The 20983-nt window shown below is 36.4% G+C and overlaps 2 protein-coding genes across 3 annotated transcripts; one reads left to right on the top strand and one right to left on the bottom strand.

The window, feature by feature from the left end:
• The first annotated feature begins 1516 nt into the window (after positions 1-1516).
• On the top strand, positions 1517-10530 carry nms (neuromedin S). The gene is made up of 7 exons (XM_028437062.1): positions 1517-1645; positions 2834-2880; positions 4033-4080; positions 7687-7713; positions 7794-7847; positions 8258-8329; positions 9971-10530. Exons 1-7 carry the CDS (start codon positions 1573-1575, stop codon positions 10001-10003), a joined length of 354 nt encoding a protein of 117 aa, XP_028292863.1. The 5' UTR covers positions 1517-1572; the 3' UTR covers positions 10004-10530.
• A 62-nt stretch (positions 10531-10592) lies between these two features.
• On the bottom strand, positions 10593-16921 carry pdcl3 (phosducin-like 3). 2 transcript variants are annotated; one of them, XM_028437060.1, is made up of 7 exons: positions 16802-16921; positions 16626-16715; positions 14981-15098; positions 13761-13851; positions 13477-13620; positions 12733-12941; positions 10593-11026 (listed from the first exon to the last, which is right to left on the bottom strand). In XM_028437060.1, the coding sequence occupies exons 2-7, from the start codon at positions 16629-16631 to the stop codon at positions 10881-10883; spliced, it is 714 nt and encodes a 237-aa protein (XP_028292861.1). In that variant the 5' UTR covers positions 16632-16715; positions 16802-16921; the 3' UTR covers positions 10593-10880. The 2 variants fall into 2 exon arrangements, with proteins under 2 accessions (XP_028292861.1, XP_028292862.1); XM_028437061.1 differs by lacking the exon at positions 16802-16921 and having other exon boundaries at positions 16626-16731.
• Between the last annotated feature and the right edge of the window lie 4062 nt (positions 16922-20983).

Below are 20983 nucleotides of genomic sequence, written 5' to 3'. Positions count from 1 at the left end.
ATCTATCACATTGAAACCTTTATACCTGTTTTAATGACCTGCACCGATAAACACGTTGCTACAGATACATCATGTAGTCAGAAAAAGTGACACCGAAAGCCAGTCTGACGAGTCATATTACATGACCTCTGCTTATTTATCAATTACTAACATGAAATGTGGAGAAACTATTCCCTCACTTATATCAGATTTTAAAAATTCACACCGACCATCAAAGATAATACAGATAAAAATAATTATTTTTTCTGTATGAACTTCAACTAAATAATTTTCCTAACAACCATATTTTTCTCTGACTAAAACTAAACCTTGACTTGACATGAAAAAAGTAACTTTAGTCAAACCTGTTCTATATTAAAATGTAACACTAACATTCTTGTAAATTAGTCAACCAAAAGTTTTACAAAATAAATTCTAATGATTAAATTACAACTGTAAAGAAGTTGCAATTTCATCAGAAGACTATAAACCTAATATTAGTGTATCCTATATGTATCTGAATTTGACGTCAGAATTAAACCCGATGATCCAAAATCAAATTAATTGATTGATAATCCCTTACTAGTGTCCAAATAGCCCTACAGTTTTATGTACAATATATAGTCTCTGCTGCTAAGTACATTTCATTCACTGACAGAAAACATGATCTTGTTTTCCAAAAATAACAACGTACAACAAATCATAAGTGCACACTATACAAAGATACAGAAAGGGGTCAAGCAAGCAAGAATCATACTGTACATACACAATTGAAATAAAAAATAAAAAGGGTAAATCAGTTGTTATTCCACTTCAAAAATATTGTTATATACAGTATCAGTGTTTCCCAAACTTTATTGCTCCATGTACCCCATAGCATTTATTTTGTTTTGCTCATTTTAGAATTTGAACTTCAGCTTTTGGTGTATTTTAAAGATTTGTGGCACAAATGTGTGCATGTAAAATGTGAAAAAAATAAACTTGCAGATGTTTCATGTGTACCTGCTGAAAGGCGTTCAAGTACCCATGGGGTACACCACGTACCCCAGTTTGGGAACCACTGTATATTGTCACAATTTTTATGCATTTTTTTTTTGTATGAATAAAGGATAAAGTCTTGATATATTATTTCAGTTCACACAGCAAGCAAAAAGAATTGACCATAGAAAATCAGAAAAGATGTTCAGTGTCAATCACTTCACCTGGAACTGGTCATAATGTTATGGTCATAATGTTATGGTCATAATGTTATGGTCATAATGTTATGGTCATAACCTATGTCATCATTTACTCTAAAGTAAAAGCTTTTGGAAAGTCAATGGAGTCATCCTCTGTGTGTGTGTGTGTGTGTGTGTGCGTGTGTGTGTGTGTGTGTGTGTGTGTGTGTGTGTGTGTGTGTGTGTGTGCGTGCGTGCGTGCGTGCGTGCGTGCGCGTGTGCGTGTGCGTGTGCGTGTGTGATTGGACACTCCTCCGCGTGTAAAGTCGCGCGCTTTTAAAGTGCCCTGAATGTTGCCCAGCGGTCAGACTCCACGACGAGAAGAGCCGAGTGCAGCCGAACCGAACCGAACCGAACCAGTGGACGCACTGTAAACATGACTTTGCTTATCGTGCGACAACTTTTCATTTTTTGCCTTTTCGCCATTATTGGATGTAGGAGCTTATCTGGTAGGTAACTAAATGTAATTTACCTGAATTGAACAATATTGAACTTTAGTAATCTGAGAGTTATTGTGTTTTTTGACTGTAAAGTTTTATTAGCAATCGGGAAACAAATAATGAGTTATTTGGATGCAGTTTATCTAAGATACTTTAATACAATACTTTATTTATTCTTCACTGTGTCTCATAATCCGCTTATTCATATTTTTATTTTGCTAATGTGAAAGTTGTTGTTCCAATTGTTTGAATTCCTCCCAGTCTTTTTTGGTCTATTTACAATCAGTAGTTTTTATTTCTTTTTTCTCATGTTTTTTTTATTGTAATGTCTGATTTTTACTTATTTTTCACTTTATTTTTTTACTGTTCTCTTTGACTATTGTATGTTTAATTACTGAAATACTTATTTGATTTATACATGTCCACAGTAAAACTACTACTACAAATACAGTGTACAATATGAGCAGCTGAATGTTTTCATTTCCTTTGGGATCAATAAAACATTTTATGATACAGCCCGTGTCTGTATTATAAAGTGCTACCACTATTATCTTATGATATTTTATCTTATGTGTAAAATATGGACTTGTTTTTTGGGGAACTGAAAACACACCCGTGGATAGAATACTGTTAAAGAATTTGGTAAATCTGTTATATAGGTCATTACCAAGCAAAAGTATAGTTAGAACAATTTATTATGTGTTATTAATTATTATATGCTTATTATTATTGGTTCCATTTCTTGCCATTACACAAATGTCATTGCATTTCTTTTGTTGTGCTTTTTAGCCATCGACTTAACTTAGCAGATGTATATACTGTACATGTTTGGCATTATTGTATTTTTCACTTAAAGATGGTACAGGGATCACCTATACTTTAGTGTAAAGTAGTCATTATCAAAAAATAAATAAAATAAAAACAGATCCATCTCACCAGTTGCTTCAAATTGTGCTGCTTGAATTGACCTTTAAAATGATGGGTAATTGAATCATACAACACAGAACAGTGACATCACTGAGAACTTGAACAATTATGATCAACCAATTATGTTTTTGTTTCCAGGACGATATCGATATGTTCACCTGACAGCCAAACGTTGTCATGGTAATCAATATAGTGGTTAATCTAAGGTGTAACTGAAGCTCACTTTTAAACAGGAAATATTAACATATATCCACTTGTGCTCTCTTTTAGATGGTCATCCTTTTGATGGGTGGGAAAATGGCATCGAAATAAGAAAGGTAATAATTATTGTTTCCATACATTGTCTTGTTTTATTTGAAGTCAAATTGTACCCAAAGAGATAGGAAATTATTGAGTTTTTATCAATAACAAGAGCACTCATAGAGCGCAAACCACCGGCAAGCACCAAATCTCCTCTTTGGCAGAAATTGCCAATTATCTGAATCGGTGATCAGGATCACTTTAAAGGCTTGGAAGAAATGTCTATCCCCATTAATAACCAAACAATATGTCTAAATGTATGGACATCCCCATTTTTTCCAAAAGTTGCAGTGAAATGCAGAGTCCGGATCCAATCCAGATGAAACTTGGTAGAGTAATTGAGGAACCAACCCAACATAACTGAGTCAGATTACATAAATGTCGGTCAATTACGAACCGAGATATGATTTTTTTTACATTTTTGCCAATATTGAGAGATAGTGATTTTTTTTTTTTTTTAATTTAACATTTTAAACACATCCAGAATCAGTATATTGATCCGGATCCCCTCCAAAATGTAACGGAATGTTCCATGGTGTAAGTTTAATCTTTGGTTAAAATGTTGTTAAAATCCATGAAGCACTTTTGATTTAATCCTGTTAACAAACAAACAAATGAAGCTGCGCTCGTTTAGCGCAGACTTTCGAAAACGGCCGATCGAATCCGCACGTCTCCACGGAGACACTGTTCCAAAACGAAAACGGTTTTCGATAGTAGGTTGGTCAGTCTGTTTGTGTGTCTGTTTATGTACACGATCGTACACTGATGACATCACTGTTGATGATATCGTCAGTGTTCTCATTTTAAAACAAGGCGTTCCACAGTGTGGATGGGAAAAAGAATGGGATATATATCTATATTTTTTTTTTTTTGGTAGCCAGAACATCACCAAAACTTCATCAGCTGTTCCTTGACTTATTATCAACATTTCCTGAAAATGTCACCAAAATGCATTAGTTATCAATAAATAACTAAGTGATGAACAATTATTATTCCATTCTTTTTCTGTGCCTGCTTATTCTGCTTGACGTCACAAAGCACAAGACTATCACAGCTGAGTCAGGGTTAACAACTACCACTAACACACACACACACACACACACACACACACACACACACACACACAGACAGACACATTGAACTATCTAACTGAGATGTTTGTGCTGCAGGTTGGAGGTGCAGACCTGAAAGGTGTGTTGATAGGAGACCAGGATGAGGTAGGAAGACACCTGACCCATTTTTACCCTCTGACGAAGGGTACTGTCATCAGTTTCTCGTCTGTCTTTCTGTGTGTTGAGTGGTGTAGGTATTTTAATGCAAGACCCACCAACCATTCTCACGCCAAAACATTGGTACTAATGGGGGGATTCCAGGTAGTGAAAAAAAAATTCCGGTCGGTCGATTTTTGGCAAAAAACCTGCATTTTTGAGGAAAAAAACTTTGCCGTGGACTGATTTTAAAGACGGAAAGGAGGTGGACATTGATACTTTGTGGTAAGGTGACGGTCACTCAGGGCTTTAGATTAGTGCTAAACATTTTTCCAATCTGATCATTTTTGGCAAAAAATGTTTTTTTTTTTTTTTTTTTTACAAAAAGTCTATATTTTTGGACTCTGATATTTTACGTAGGTGTAAATCTGAATTTATAACCCAGCAACAATTCATACATCAAACATTGGTACTAATATGGGGATTCTAGGTAATGAAGAAAATTTTCCAGTCAGACCATTTCTGGTGAAAAAACAGCGTTTTTGAGGGTTTAAAAAAACACTGTCGTGGACTGGTTTTAAAAAAGGAAAGGAGGTGGACCATTGATCCCTTACTGTAAGGTGACATTCCCTCAGGGCTTTAGATTAGTGGCAAAAAAAACGTGTATCATTGTGTTTGTCACAGAAACTACTACGTAATAAAATTCTATGCGTAAACAGGTGAATAATCATATTTAATAATGTTTTATTTCCCCTACCAGTATTATAAATATAATGGATGAACCATTTCCAACTATAAATTCACTGAAGTGCTCAGCTTGGTCACAATAAATCAATGTAAATTATTTTTCGTTAATATTTTGAGGACTTTTTCAAATGTCAGGCCGATGGTTTTCAAGTGCGGGCATGTTATGTTTTATGCATACCACCAGCACTTGTTACCGTAAATGATAAATGAATCATAAGGACATGTGACAGTAAGTGTTTACTCCCCTCAGCAGAAAAAAAATAATAATCCCTTAAACCTTCCGTCTTGTGGAGGGATGATGTGTTTGACTGGTTGCATCTACTCAACTGTGTTACCTTAACTATGGTATATATTTGCTATAATTTAGTTGTCCAGTTGATTTTCTATCCCTTAGATCCTCATGTGGGTCAGACAAGAACCTTTTTATTCATCATTAATCTGAGCAGCCTACTATTTACTGTTATTCATTTTATTTAGAAAATCATATTTCTAATCAACCAAAGTACAGAGCATTGAGTAATCAAACTTCAGAACTGCATTAAACTATACAGTATTTTACGTGATGATCACTACTTTTCTCTGTACTTTTCACTCTGAGATAAATGGTTCAGATCAGATTCAGCCCTCTTACCATGACTTTTACTCATGTGTCTTAAATTATTTGGACTTTATGTTCTCACTGTTCCTGAATGTTTGCAACAATTTAATAAGTAGATCATTGATACTCACTATCTTCATATATTCGTTAAGGTCATACAAACCATTATGTAGCTGTATGTTTAATATATTTCACATCTGCACTTTTACCTTAGATTCATTCAGCTGCGACGCTCATTAACTTCTGCACAATCTGTTTGGCAGTAACAATCATTTTATTTGTTAAAAACTCCCCTAAATTAATGGATTTGGCGTAATGTGTCCATGTCAATGAAAGGATGAATAAATGCATATTTGTAACATGCAACATAACATCGGATATTCACCTTGCGTTTTTAATATATATATATATATATATATATATAACATACCACTGACCATACACCAGATCTGCAATACTTAAAAACATTTGTCACAATGTTTCTGTAATAATCATTTAAAGATGGTTGATTTAATACTAAAACTTTATCATCATACATCTCTCATATGTATTTATCTTCGTGAGTTTGAATCCTGGAAAGTAAATCAGATTTTAAATGGAGCTCATTGGTGACTAGAGCTCCTGAGGGCCCCTCACATGGTCCATGTGAGCTACATGTTGGTGACCCCTGGTCAAGATACAGTATTATTATTGTACGCATTATAAACCCTTACTTTTAAAGCTGCAGTTTGCAGAATTGTGAGGCGCTCCACGCTGCCCCCTCCCCTCTTGAAGTAAACTCACTGGTCTTCTTGTGAACACCTGCATGCACGTGCACGCTGTGGAACTCTTTGCTACTGTTTTTTCCATGATGAGACTAGTAACAAATGTAGGGACTTTATCTTGTGTTATTGAAGAGTTTTCTGATGTTTTAGAGACATGAAAGCACGTATCACACTGCTGTGAAGACAATAAGAGGCTCACAGTTACTTAGGGGCAGCTGACTGAAAAGCGGGTCGCCACATAGAGAGACCTTGGCGGAGTCCGTTTCTCCTGAACACATTTGAGCTTTTACTCTGGTGCTTCTCCGCTTCGGTCTTCCTTTCTCCTCTTGCGTTGCCGTGTAACTGCTGTGTCAAAAGTTGCGCTAGAGACAGCTGGAATATAATGCCATTGCACTATCCCTATTCCCAGATCATGAACGCTCATACACTTTTGCCGAGCAGCTCGGGCAGCCAATAGTAACGCTTAAAACAGCTCATGGAGCACTGTGTTGTAGAAAGATCTCTGATTGGTTGAAGTCCAGCATTACGCTCCTGTATTTCTAAAGCTCATGTACAAGACCATGTGAAGGAGACGAGATTCACTGTCCACTCAGAACACTTGGGATTATAATATGCTCAAAGATGATTCTGGATTTTTGACCAAATATCACAAAAAAAACTTACATACATTTTAGGAGATGTTCATACCACAATCATCAAAGAAACATAAAGAGAGGTTGCAGTGAAGTGAATAAACAAACACTTAAAATATTTCTCGTTAAACTTTTTAAATTATATCAGAATTCTTTTGACTTTCATGTAAACAGGCTTTTTACATCTCAGCAGGAATTAAATTAAAACTTGACCCTGCAAGAAATCATAATAATAATGAAGTAATTATACTGTAAACAACGTTTGCTTGGATTACTGTCAACCTTTCAGTTTGCTAAAGAATCAAAACAACAAAGCCAAAATATTGCCTTCGCCGCACCGCCTTTGTTGCACTGCCTCAAGTTCATACAGACATAATATAACAGTGAATTTTATACTATCAATGCATTATTATTGGTTTGTTTAGATGGAAAATGTAGAGGCATGACAAGGGTCCCTGGTCACTGATGGGCACGTGGCGTTCGCATAGGCTCCACCCCTTTCCTCGTAGTGTGGCCACTACAAGAGCAAAAGGCCCAGCTCGTGGCGCTTGGGCCTAATGACAAATTGTATGTTTTTGTATAATGGACGTTTTGTAACTCTAAAGAAGAGCCAAATTATTAGACATTATTGGGGTTAATAGTGTATTTTTATTTGATACATCAGGATGTTGAATAACAAAGGCCTACATGCATTATTCATGACGTGGTTGGGTTTCCAATGCTGTGATTAACTAATACTATCATTTATCTTCACAGTATTTGCGTGTAATTGAACTAAAAGTCAGTTTCATCAAAGTGAAAGTGATGTGTAAATTGATGATTAAATGTGTTTTATTTGAATGATTAACCCACTGTATGTTGTGCTTCCTCATAGGAGCAGGTCCAGAATGTGTTCAAAAGAGTAGGTATATTTCCTTTTCTGTTTCATGATTTTTGTCCAATAAGCATTTCATTGACATATTTATAACTTTTTCCTTCCAGTTCTTGTTTCATTACTCCAAAGCACGCAACTCTGTCGGCACTTTACAGCAAGAGGTGAGCAAAGCTGCATTAATGTCATCTTTTATGATTATGATTTGGTTTTTCATCCAGTTTTGAAACTTTTTTTTTTAAAGTTACAATTTGCAACAGCAATAAAAAAGAAAACATGCCGCAGTGCTTTTGTTGAAGTTATGCGTTATGAGATTAGCTTTCAGAGATAAGGCACATCAAAGATTTGCTTGTTTTAATTGTATGGATACTATACAGAGCTCATTTTACTCCACTGAAACAATGAAACTGCCATTTTCTGTAGATTAAAAAAAAAAAGATAAATAATCGCCTGAGGAAAACTCATCCCACAGCATACGTAGATTTACTCTGACTGTTCCATCTATTTAGATCATTTTCTTTGTGTTTTGGGGTCTTTGTTAGTCTTAATTATATCTCTTCATCTCTTTTTTTAGTCCAACTCAGTTCACCCTCTGCTACGACTTTCACCTAAGCTTTCTCAGAGAAAGAGGAAAGTGCTGCTTCTGGTGAGAGACATTTGAACACAAAGCCTGTTTTCAGTGAACATATATTAATTTAATTGCCATCAGTGCATTTGGTCAAAATGACATTCTAAGCAAAGAATCCATTATGATGATGAGGACACAGCTAAAGGCCTGATTCATTTAGGTCAGGGATCTGCAACCCAATTTTGCCTCATCTCACTTGGACTAAAGTCCTCCTGGGGCCAAAAAAAAAACCCTTCTATACAGTTAAAATTATATAGAATAATGTTTGATTTAATTTTATATTAATCATGTAAATGACAACTTAAAAACAGTTTAAAATAAAATAAAAGAAATTGACATCAAGAAATAAACCAGTATCTTGCATCTTCAAATTCTTATACATCACAGTTTTCATGAACACAATGTTCTATAAAGAAGAATTTTTTTAGTTAAAGTATTTGAAAGGCTACAAAAAGTTATTAGATGTTGCAGGAGGTGAAGTAGGAAGGTGCTGAGTCATTGCACAACGTGGTTTATTTTAGGTTAACACATTGTTATATCTTGATTTTTTTTTTTGGTCATTAATCATTAATAGCTTCTGTAAAAAAATAACTTTTTATTTCAATAGTTTTTTTTAAGCTATAGGGAGCCATTGCATAAGAGTCAAAGAGCCACATTAGGCTCCAGAGCCACAGATTGCAGACCCCTGATTTAGGCCATCTCACTTCTTAGTTTGCCACATTGAGGTTTGTCACTTAGGCCCGCAGTTTGTCTTATGTACTACTTTAGGTTTTTAATAAGTCATAAATACCCCCTCATGTTTGCTTGAAGCAGTTTATATGAAACAGACTCCATCATGAGTGTGGAAGTTATATGAAATCTAAGCCATTTCATCATTTTGTTGGATATTTGCCTTTTAATGCCATAAAGCAGAATGGCACCAAACTTAAATTTTCGCTGAAAAAAAAGAGGTGATTAGGTCACAAGGAAAGTTTAAGTATCTTAATAATAAGATATTGATTGATAAATCTTTCCATACTACCCGATTGGGAAACACCCGACTTATAAACAGGTGCAGAAATACTATAAACAATGTCCTGCTGGAGTTATTTGCTTTGTCCATGTTAATATTGCATCTTTGCACACTATTTAATGATATTCTGATGACAATGACTTCTCAGCAGGTTACTGCATCCAGAGATTTCCTGTATGCAATAACATGTTTTTGTATTATATAAGTTGAATACAAAATTATGACAAAGGCATTTATTATGAAGGTGAAGCTCTTTTCTAGAGGTCATTTTATTACAAAATATTATAATTATTTTATTGAAAATGTATCTCAAATGTGAATCAATTATATAAGCCAGATGTGCCTGAGCCACCTGAACAGAAGACAGTTATTTTTAGTGTTTCCTTTTTACATGTGGCACTGTAGCTTTTAGAAACTTGGAAGGAAAATGTAACAAAGTCAGATATCAATGGTGGCCATGTATATTCACAAAAACAACAAAAAAAGAACCTCCCCTATACTATTTATCTGCATTTAAAGACGTGACCTTTTCAGCATGCCTCTTTATCTAAACGGCAGTGATTAGGAATAAATCACTCTAAATTGCATCACTAAGAAGGTTGGATTTACTGCTGCTGACTGTTGACTTTCTCCTGCTAATTAAACAGAAGATTCGAGGTCTGCCAGAGGGGATGTTGTAAAAGGACGACCTGAAAACAAACCAAATTACACTCAAGAGGAGAAGAGCGGCAGGCACTTTGCCTCCTGAAGAAACCCAGCCACAACCAACCAGCTGAGCTACGTTGCTCAGTCGCCTCTACTGGCACGAAATATTCATTAATTAACAGTTTAAGGATTGTCCACTGCAGAGACAGGTGCAAATAGGACAAGTTAACCATCACAGTGTAGGTTCGATGAAACCTTTATTACATTATGTGTATGTTCTTGACCTTTATGAGTCAAATTCACTCATTAACACACCAATGTGACCGAGCTGCCTACATCGGGAGGAGGACTCCTCGACACAAAGTCAAATTCTAAAACCAGGTCAACTTTAAGCTAATTGACTTCAGAGTTCAGAGTAACATTTCAACCTTCTTTCTGAAACATGATTATGAACACCACAATAATCACAACTGCTGTATAATACCGTATCATGTTCTGTGATAGAACTGCATGTAATAAAAAACCAAGAGCTAAAGTCAGCTGAATGTGAGCACATGTACAGTGTGAGATCATCTAAATGTGTTTGAAAGTAAAATACAAAATTCTCTTTTGTACAGATGTGGGTGATGATGATAAATGTTTATTGAAATTACAAACGTGTAATTGTTCTTTTCACAACATCTCCAGCAAATGTACATTAATGTGGTTGAGATGGTCCGTTCTCTCTGGTTTTGTGGTCTCTTCCTTTAAGCAGGTGGCTCATTGGCGCCACCTGCCAGATTAAAAAAAAAAAAAAAGCATGTACCAACGTGATGAGGTTGGGGTCCCATTTCTGTTCCTGCTCTAATGTTTTAAAGCCTTCCGTTAGTTTGTCACGTCGTGTTTAAGGCTTGATAAGAAAGTGAACTTTTCTCAGTCGTCGCTATCAGAGTCACTGTCTTTTCGAGAAGGAAGCGAGCTCCTGATCGACGACATCAGTTTGTCTTCAATTTGTTTCTTGGGGTTTTCTTCCAGGTCTGACTTCACTGCTCCACTTTCTGATAACCTCCACTCAAGCTCTGGAAGAAACACATACAAAATAAATAACATGTGGTGACAAAAAAAACCCTGTGATTTACATTGAACAGGAAAATGTCTTAACATGTAGTTACTCTTCTTAAAAAAAAGGATTATACTTTATTGATGACAAATTCAACTTTTTTTCAATTTTATCCCACGTTTTCAATTAAAAAAAAAAAATATATATATATATATTTTTTTTAATTATTTTTCACCACATCCACATTTAAAAAATATATATATTGTTTTTCTGAATATTCATGTTTTATAGTAAGATTTGGAAATACTTTCACATTTTGAAAAAGTTCAATAACTTCATTCTTTTTCTTTCTTTTTTTACAATAATATTAATAATGATTTTAAAAATATATTTTTGTGTGGATCTATTTTAGCTTAGCTACACACATCAAATTAAAGACTAAATGTTCCCTTTATGTTTATTGCAAAAGAAAATAAGTTAAAAGAAAAAGACAGACCATTTAGAAGACACAGAAATTATATTCTTAAAGAATTATAACAACCACCAATAAATTCCAAAAGTATCAGATGTAGAAAATAGTAGGGATGTACCAAATACCAATATTAGTATTAGTGTCAGGTTTGATATACTGTGATTTCACAGATGTAATCATACCTTGACCGATTGGGTTTTATCTATTAATGTGGCCGTTTGGTGGTGAAAATGCAATGTCACCAGATTTGTAAATACATTTATTTATGTTCCAAATAAAGTTGGAGAAATAAAACCCAATGCTGCATGAGGAAGTGTTTCAAGGAGATAAAAAGTGATTTTATCCTGTTGACCTAAATATACACACCGTACGAGCTGTGACAACGACGTTGAGAAAAACCGTTACGAGACCCGTGAAAACAAAATGTACATTCACTCAATTTAGAAAATGAATAATAAAGTACAAAGAAAAAAACATTTCTCTATTTTTCAAGCTCAGTGTTCAGCAAAGGCCATCCCCCACCCTCCATATGCCCCCCCGTCATGACGTTAGGAACAGCTGCTCTAGAGAATCATAGCAGCTGTCTTAGAGTCAATATGGAGTCATAGTACTCTGTATTTGAGAGTCCACAAATCAGAGAACTCGATGTGGAAAAAGTGCTAAAGGACATCTCTGGAAAATCAATGGCTGCGTCCGAAAAGTCCCTCCTACCTCCTTTCCTATCCACTTTACCATAACCCTGTGGATGACGTCACAGGGTTAAAGGTGCAGTCTGCAACTCTTATAAAAGTGATTTTTTGTCATATTTGCTAAAGCTGACACTATGTAAGGACAGCTTTACATGAAATTAGTAGTTTGTGTGAAAAAAAAACAGGCCCATTGAGTCCCCCTGCTGCTACTGCAGCCTTTGGCAAATTACCAGAATGCACCGTGACCGAGCAAAAAGAACCAATCAGAGCCAGGATTGTGTTTGATGGACTGTCTGACAGCTGTTGCTCACAGTCACCGCCCCTTTCCTTGTAACGCCATCTTTTTTACAGTGTATGGTCTGGAGTAGTAGAAGATGGAATTGGTGACTTTTCTGCTTGAAAAGTAAATACTGCTGCTTGATTTAAATTTTTAACTGTCTTACGATTAATCGCTACATCCCTAGTCTTTTCACATACTTCTCTTTGGGAGTCAAAGTGAAGATCAACGATATAAAATACCAACAAGTAGAGCAATTCCCCTGTGTGGGCGATCTACCCCCTTACCTTCAACTTTGAGGTTCATACCCCCAAATACCAGAGGACCGATGAACTGAGCCTTCATCTCTCCTTCAAAGTAGACAAAGATGGTGGGAAGGTTGTGGTCGGGGTAGTTGGGGATGCAGGTGGTGGAGATGGACTTTAAGAACTTTGTCTGCGGGAACTTTCTGGCCAGCGTTGTCAGGTGCTGGTTGATGAGGGAGCACAGAGGGATGCTGGGAAGTCAGAGGACATGAAACAGTTAGTGCTGAACCACAGATATCCTCCACATACTCACTCAAAACTACTCTGAACTATGAAACCACACCAACATACATACCATATGCATCTGTATGGCCTCAAAACTACTGCTAATAACTATACAAGGGCAGCAGTGATACGTATGGTCTGAAACAACTATATATTCCTAGGGTTAAGTAGGGACAGTATGAGATCTCCAAGGGTTTTCATTACCAAGCAACATGCTCCCTGTGGATCGTTCCCGAAAATAAACAACTCATCAACGCACCATATTGATCCATTTGACAGCTGTGTATGTTGCACTGACAGAAACCCAAATAATTAATCTAATCACATTCTCAACATTTTTGTTTCTTATACTGTATCTGTTTTAGGATCAGGTGGTAAAGGGATTGTCTAACCCAGTTCTAATCCAGTACTTGATAATTGTTGTTTTTATGTAAACATAAAAATAAAACCGAACACACACACACACCCGAATCTCTCTCTTTGTTTGTGTGTGTGATTCACCCCTGTTTGTATAGGTGCAGCACCACCCAGATTCTGTCTCCGGCCTTGTTGACCTCAGTTACATAATCCTGACCGGAGATTTCTCCAACCTCTCCGAAGACGTTTTTAATCTGAGATGCTTTCCACTCGGCCAGCCGTTTTTGTCTGTAGAAGAAGAGGCAACACACATTTGTCTATACACAGTCTCATTAAAACAAGACATATTACTAACATGAAACCATTGGTATGAATTGGTGATAATGAAAACGAGTGAATGTCTGTTTTTATTCGCCACCAGGGCCTACCTGTACATCTCGATGGCAGCTTCATCCTCTTCACCAAACTCATCTTCATTCTCATCTAGTTCATCCAGTGTCATGTCCTCGTATGTTTTAACTGTCCACAGAGAGAAAAGACGATATAAACATCTTTCCACTGAAGAAAACATTTTTTTTTAAACTCCCACACAGTTCTCACATCAGTTTTAGTTGGTTTGCATGCTGAAGGAAAAGCTGCCTTAGTATTAGTATTATTATAGGTACATGCTGACGTTTTGAAAATAATTGTAAAGTTACAAACAGAAAAGACAGATCTGCATGGACAACAGAAACAAACAAAACTAATGAGGGAAAAGAGCTTTTAGTTCCTTTTTATTTGCATGCACACTGTGCTTCCATGAAAGACAATCCACAATAATTCATTCATTAATTGTTAGGGATATAAAGATGAATCGTGAGGCAGTTAAAAATCGATTCAAAGGTGTCACGGTTCACATCGATACTCTGACATTGAATAGCAGTACTTTTTTAACAGCAGAGGGCGCTATCTATTTAGAATTTAAAATTCAGGATGCACCACCGTGTTTTAAATCAGAAGTGTGGAAGCATGTTGGCTTCCCCAAGACAAAATGAAAGAAGCGAGAAAGAAAGAACATGTGAAATCCAAGGTAAAAGGGGAACAGAGAGAAAAGGAGAAACAAGAGAGATAGAATGAAAGCCATAGTTTGTTTATTTATATTATTTATTTGATATGGGATTTGTTTTGAGGTCCAATTGTTCAGTTGCACTTTTAAAAAGAAAAGGAACTATTACGCAGTTTTACATAGTTTACTGTAGAGCCAGAATTAAAATGAATAGGCTTCTTCATTTGTACTATTTATTTATTTATTTCAGGATTTATTTTTGATTAAATTACAATGTTTTGCATAGTTTATCAAGGGATTATTTTGACAATGAAAGATAAAAGAAAATAAAGTTTTTTTTTTCCAAAGGAAAAAAATTAAGATTTTTCAGTCATTTGTCTGCAGTCTAATTTTGTAAAATAAATCGTGAGAGAATCGTACTGTGAACCCAGTATCGTGAATCGAATCGTATCTGGAGTTGAGTGAATCATTACATCCCTAATAATTGTTGATATGTCTGTTGTTATGTCTGCTATGGACCATCTACTGTATCTGAAATCTGTCTGAAATAAAGTTTGATGATGATGATGATGATGATGATGATGATAGCAAGCGCTCTCTTACCGACAGACTGCTGCTGCAGAGCCAGCTCCTCCTCTTCATCTTCTTTCGGTACCTCTTTGGGAGGAAGGATGCCTTTCTTTCTCAGGATATCATTCCACTCTGTGTCTTCGTTTGGGTCCTAGAAACATTTTAAAACATATGCATGAATCCTGTTACACTGAGGATTTTCTCATTCGTCGATGACTATGTGATCCCATGATGGCCCCCTAGGCCTTTATTTTAGTGTTGGTAGTTATATCTCTCATAACTATGACAACAAAGAGCCAGTTATGTAATGCATCATGCAATATTATTGACCCTAATAATAAAAGAGGAACACTTTTTTTGCTTCATCTACAAAATATTTTCCTTCCACCTCTTTCTTTAACTTTCTTTCTTTGCTGACGAGCATTTCATTGTTCAGTGCCTTGTTCGTAGTAATGCTGGTGACAAATGGAGGTGTCTTCATTCACAGTTTAACACTTCCCTAATCACAACAGTTACTTATAAACTGCTACACCTTAGATTTATAGCCATATGTGGAATATTGTGTAATCTGTCAGTTGTATCAGTGTTTCTCAAATAGGGGTACGCAATGGCACCACAGGGGGTACATAAGAGAGAGATAGTGGAACATTTACAAATGAAAGCATTAAAAATATGGGGTTTTGTACTGTTTATATCTAGTTTAAAATGATAATCATAATAATGATGATGATGGAAATGATTTTGAATAGAACATGAACAGTCTTGGTCCCAAACTAGATGACGGGAAATGATAAGAAAATATAGAAATAAATCTATTCAGGAGGCACTAAATACTGTTTCATTCCACTTATTTACAAAATGAGATTCTTTAAAATGTGTGTTATCACTTCTTCATTCATAACTATCAGGTTTACGGTTAGGTTTAGTCTTAGTCACTTGACCTAAACTGTCCAATGACTGACCTATTCTCGTCTTTTGTAATATAATTTTTTTCATTTTAACATATTTAACATGGCAAATTCCACCTTTAAAAATACATATATGAAAAAAAACAACATTTTAGGGTACTTCCTGGGTTAGGGTTAAAAATACATATACGAAAAAAACAAAAAAAACAAGGAAAACATTTTAGGGTTAGGGCTAAAATAAAAGGGTTAGCAGGGTAGCTAAAAATAAACAACAGCTAAAATAAAACTGACGGAACTTCAAATCACGTGGTGTACCTATCACGTCACTTAAACTGGCCAATGAGGGGCACCGCGCATGAATAGACTTGCAGTCTATTTGTACGTTTCCGTATGAATAGCCACGGCCTTTCTTAAACTTCTAACCTAAGAGACATATCACTATGCAAATTGACTCCAAAGCTTTTTTTTTTTTTAAATTAATATAAACAAACTGCTACAGGCTTATGGCAAACATTGGCAAAAATATTTACAAGAAACGTAACAACTAAAATGGCTCTGATTTCACTCTTCATATGTCTTTGTCTTTATTCGGGCTTTAAAATACTTAATATGGTTCAACATTATTTGGGCGTTGATACGCATAAGTGTGAAATCTGTCGTGATTTTTAAGTTATCGTACACTTTAATCAACAATAAAGTGTTAAAATGTCTAATTATTTAAGGTAACACACAACAACAGAATAAAAACGTGACATTTGGGCTTCACTGACCTGCATTGTTGAAATTCAAAGATCCCTGAAATCACACTTTTGCTCTGTCCACACACGGAAAAAGAAGGAGCGTCAGAATAAAAGGTCCGACTGGAAACAAAAACATACAAACGAAAGTTCTGAGATTCAAACAACACCGGCGTTACATTGTGAGGATGTGTTTTGACTCAATGTACCTTAAATCGTTAAAAATGTAAGTTTCGTAATTTTTTTTAGTTGGTTTCTATTAGTGTTTGGTAAACGTAAGACTGAAAATACATGCTAAATTGGTGGGACAATAATATTCCCCACTCCTACATCCGTGTGCTCTGTAGGACCATGTAGGGAGCGATTACAGAGTCCATTTGTAGCATCACCATATAAGGAGCGCTAGAGATATGACGTCACGGCTCCTTTAATTTAGGTTTTTCTGTTTTTTCAACAAAACACCAGGACAAAATGACCACAGCCACAAAAGTAATGTGACAACGACAAATATTCAAAGATTGATTATGTAAATACAGTAATAGCCAGCCGGAAAGTTAAGTTATTTTTCTTATTTCAAACTGTGTTCATATTTTTTATTTTGTATCCCCTGTTCAGATATTTGTATCTATTCTGTTGATAACCAGTCATTCATTCACATTATTTCTTGGATTGCCAAACTCTGAATGACTATTTCCTTTACGTTCACTTTTAAATATTTAACTTTTTTCAGTTTAACTTTTTAATATAATTTTTTCTAAACTTCAAAATAACTAAAATGGTTGTTGCACACACCATCAGCTTGTTGGAATGTTATTTTTGATTCATGATAACTTGAAAATTAGGCTTTTGAATGAAAGTGCACTATTTCTAATTGAATTCTGCTTAACACCAACAAATGTTAATATTGTTTTGTTGGTTTGGTCGGTTCTTAAATAATCACACAAATGCTTACTTGAAGAGATGGTATTTTATCGGAATTTAAAAAGCACACGTTCACGTCTATAGGAACCTAGTAGAACCCACATTCTTAAAGCAGGAACACCCCCTGCTGTCCAAACATGGAACAACCGTAATATAAGTGAGTAATCAAATCTCAATTTGTTCTTATCATTACAAATATTAATATATTTTAAGTTTAGTTGAAGTAAGATATGCACTCAAACCTAAAAACTGCCCTGTTTGGTAATCTACACGAATTTACTAGAGAAATCTATCAAAGACGCAGATTGAAATTCAAAATAAAAAAGCCTACCTGAATTTAAATGAGTAAGAAGACTAGCAAATGCAACAAAAAGACCAAATTACTGTTTGAAGTCAGTCTGCCCTTACCTTTTTTCCCCTCAAAATGGACAGTTGTACGTATCTATACAGTATGTGCCTGTAAATTCATCTCACATTGGCGAAAACCTACAGTCCATGTCTTTGGAAGGTTGTGGAACTGATGCCTGCAGCACAACATCTATGATGATGTGCTGCATTAACACCATGAGTGATTGTGTAAAAATTGCAGTGAAAAGACAGAAAGCTGCAATTAAAAAATGTGAAAGAATTACACAGCCTTACATTGTTTAATTGAGGAAAGTATTACTGTCATGTGAGGATACTGGTGAAGGTCTCGTATGTTCCTCTGCATAGCTTGATTTAACAGTACATCTTTTACATGTCCAAGATCGTTACCACCACAGTGAATGACAAGCACCTCTTCTTCCTTTAAGGCAGTGATGAAAGAAGGGAAGGATGACATGCCTCCTCCTGGAGTTCACAATCCAGACCTTGCACACAGGTTACATACACGCACGCACGCACGCACACACGCGCACACACACACACACACACACACACACACACACACACACACACACCACAAATTATTGAACATAAGATAAGATAACCTTTATTTGTCCCACAAGGGAAAATTTGCAATTTCAGCAGCAGATAAATAAAATAAAATGAAACAATAATGAAAAATAGAAGATATAAATGCCCATACATAGCCAGTAAATGAAAAACATTTTATTAATCCCGAGGGAAATTCATGATTGGTGTAGACACTAATTTGCTGTTCAAGTGCAACTGTTAATATGCATGATTTAATACTTATTGTGTCTTTGCTTTTAATAATTTTAGTTGTTAAACCAGGGGGCAGAGCGGGTAAATGTGACAGTCCAGGATTTCAACGGAGCAAGAGAGTTAAGAATGGAGGTGAGGCGGGTGTTATAATAGTCCATTAATCATCAGCTGATGAGTGAGGAGAGGGGGAGAGAAGCTGGAGATGTTGACTGAGGAAGGTGGAATCCAAGTTTTTGATATTTCTGAACAGTATATGGCGTTTTGGTTTGGTGAGATGGACTGATATTGGAAATTTGAATCTAACTGCCAGGTGATCGGAGACACCCATGTCTTGTACTTGAAAGCCTGTGATTGGGAGGGAGTCTGTAATGACAAGGTCCAGTGTGTGGCCATTATTGTATGTGGGGCCATCCACAAGCTGCTGGAGGTTGAGACAGTCCAGGATCTGTTTGCAATTGGAGGCCAGTTGACAGTTATTGGAGTCTATGTGTATGTTGAAATCACCAATAACCTACCCATGGAATCCTGAGGCGTTGGCAGGCCAGCCGAGAGACATAGTCTCTCCAGTGTGTCCTGGGTCTTCCCCAAGGTCTCCTTCCTGAGGGACGAGCCATGGACGCCTCACCAGGGAGTCGCCCAGGGGGCATCCTAATCAGGTGCCTGAGCCACCTCATCTCTTCTCAATGCAGAGGAGCTCATGACCATACGTGAGGGTAGGTAGGAACAAAATTTGACCTGTAAATTGAATCCCTCTACACCAGTTGGATCGTTGCAGACTCTGCATCACTGTAGACGTTGCACCAATCTGCTTGTCGATGTCTCGCTAAGTCCTTCCCTCACTCATGAACAAGACCACAAGGTACTTGACCGTCTGCTCATCCCAACCTGGAGAAGGCACTCCACCTTTTTCCTGTCGATAACCATTGACTCGGATTTGGAGGTGCTGATTCTCATCCCTTCACACTTGGCTGAGAATCGATCCAGTGAGGGCTGAAGATCACGGCCTGATGAAGCCAACAGGACCACGTCATCTCCAAAAAGCAGTGACCCAATCCTGTAGCCACTAAACCAGACCCCCTCAATGCCCTGGCTGTGCCTAGAAATTCTATAATACAATTATAATAACAAGAAAAATTAACATGGACAGTTCTAAATATGAAAAGCCAAAGGTCATTGGATTAAACTTTAGGGCTGAACCATAAATCATAACATACAACTGAATGAATATTGAACAGACGAAGATGTGCTTGTTTGGAATAAAATTTCCACAACAGACACATTGGAAAAAAATATTATGCAATATACCTTTCTCTTGACCATAACCATATAACTATTTGGTAATGTATTTATTGTCAATCCAAAATACTGCCTATATTTTGAGAACCCATTCTGAAAATTTACGAGACACCTGATGCAAAAACATCAAGATGCAATTAAAGTTGCAAATGCACTTGCACAAAGGAAAGGCTCAACAATGCTCAATCTTCTTCAGAGCAAAAAAAGGAACCAGTGAAACTACAATCATAACTGTTCAGCTCTGTCCTTTGGTAAAGGACAAATAGGATGAAAACGGTAACCAACCTACAAGTCATCAGCAACAGACTATGTGCCATGCAAGTTTTGTTATGCTCTGTACGTCAAAGCAGATATCTGGAGGCATCACAAGAGATGCAAATTGTAAGTGAAACTGGATGGGCCAGTTAAACCAAAGGTTTAGGCAAGTTCTTCCTTATTGTTGCTAATTAAACATTCGATTTCTAAAAAACTTCAAACAATCCTGGAGGGCATGGCATATGATGCTGATACATAACTGCTGAAATCTGACTAAGTGATTCTGTCACTGGGTGGGGGGATGTTCCTGAAAAATGAAGAAGTTAAACGCCATCGAGCAGATATAAGAATTAAACTGCAAGATCTTGCCAGACTTATGCTGGTGGCAAGATACCTTGACAAGGGACTTGATTAACCCAGTTGAATTTAACAATGTGCGAGAGGCTGTGAAAAAGATGACAGGATTTGACCAGCTAACAAACAGATTTGCAGTTCCCTCAACTGCGCTGAAACTGTATCATTCCCTGGTGAAGGTCTCATCTCTTTTTCAGGGAGAAGCTCTGTGACAGGGGGATGACATCTTAAAGGCACGAGCAGAACATTTCATCAAATGAATTGAACTGGAGTGAATGGCCCACGTATCAGCAAATGCATTAAAACGCTGTACCAAATTCTGCCTCATCCATTAACAAGGTCATCGAGTGATCTTTCTCAAGTAAGTTTGAAACAGCTGATTCTATTCAACCGGCAACGTGAAGAAGAGGTTTCCA

The sequence above is a fragment of the Gouania willdenowi genome, chromosome 21 (assembly GCF_900634775.1).
Source record: "Gouania willdenowi chromosome 21, fGouWil2.1, whole genome shotgun sequence".
NCBI classification, from domain to species: Eukaryota; Metazoa; Chordata; class Actinopteri; order Blenniiformes; family Gobiesocidae; genus Gouania; species Gouania willdenowi.
Note: the sequence above shows the minus strand (reverse complement) of the source record. Positions and strands in the feature narration are given on the sequence as shown.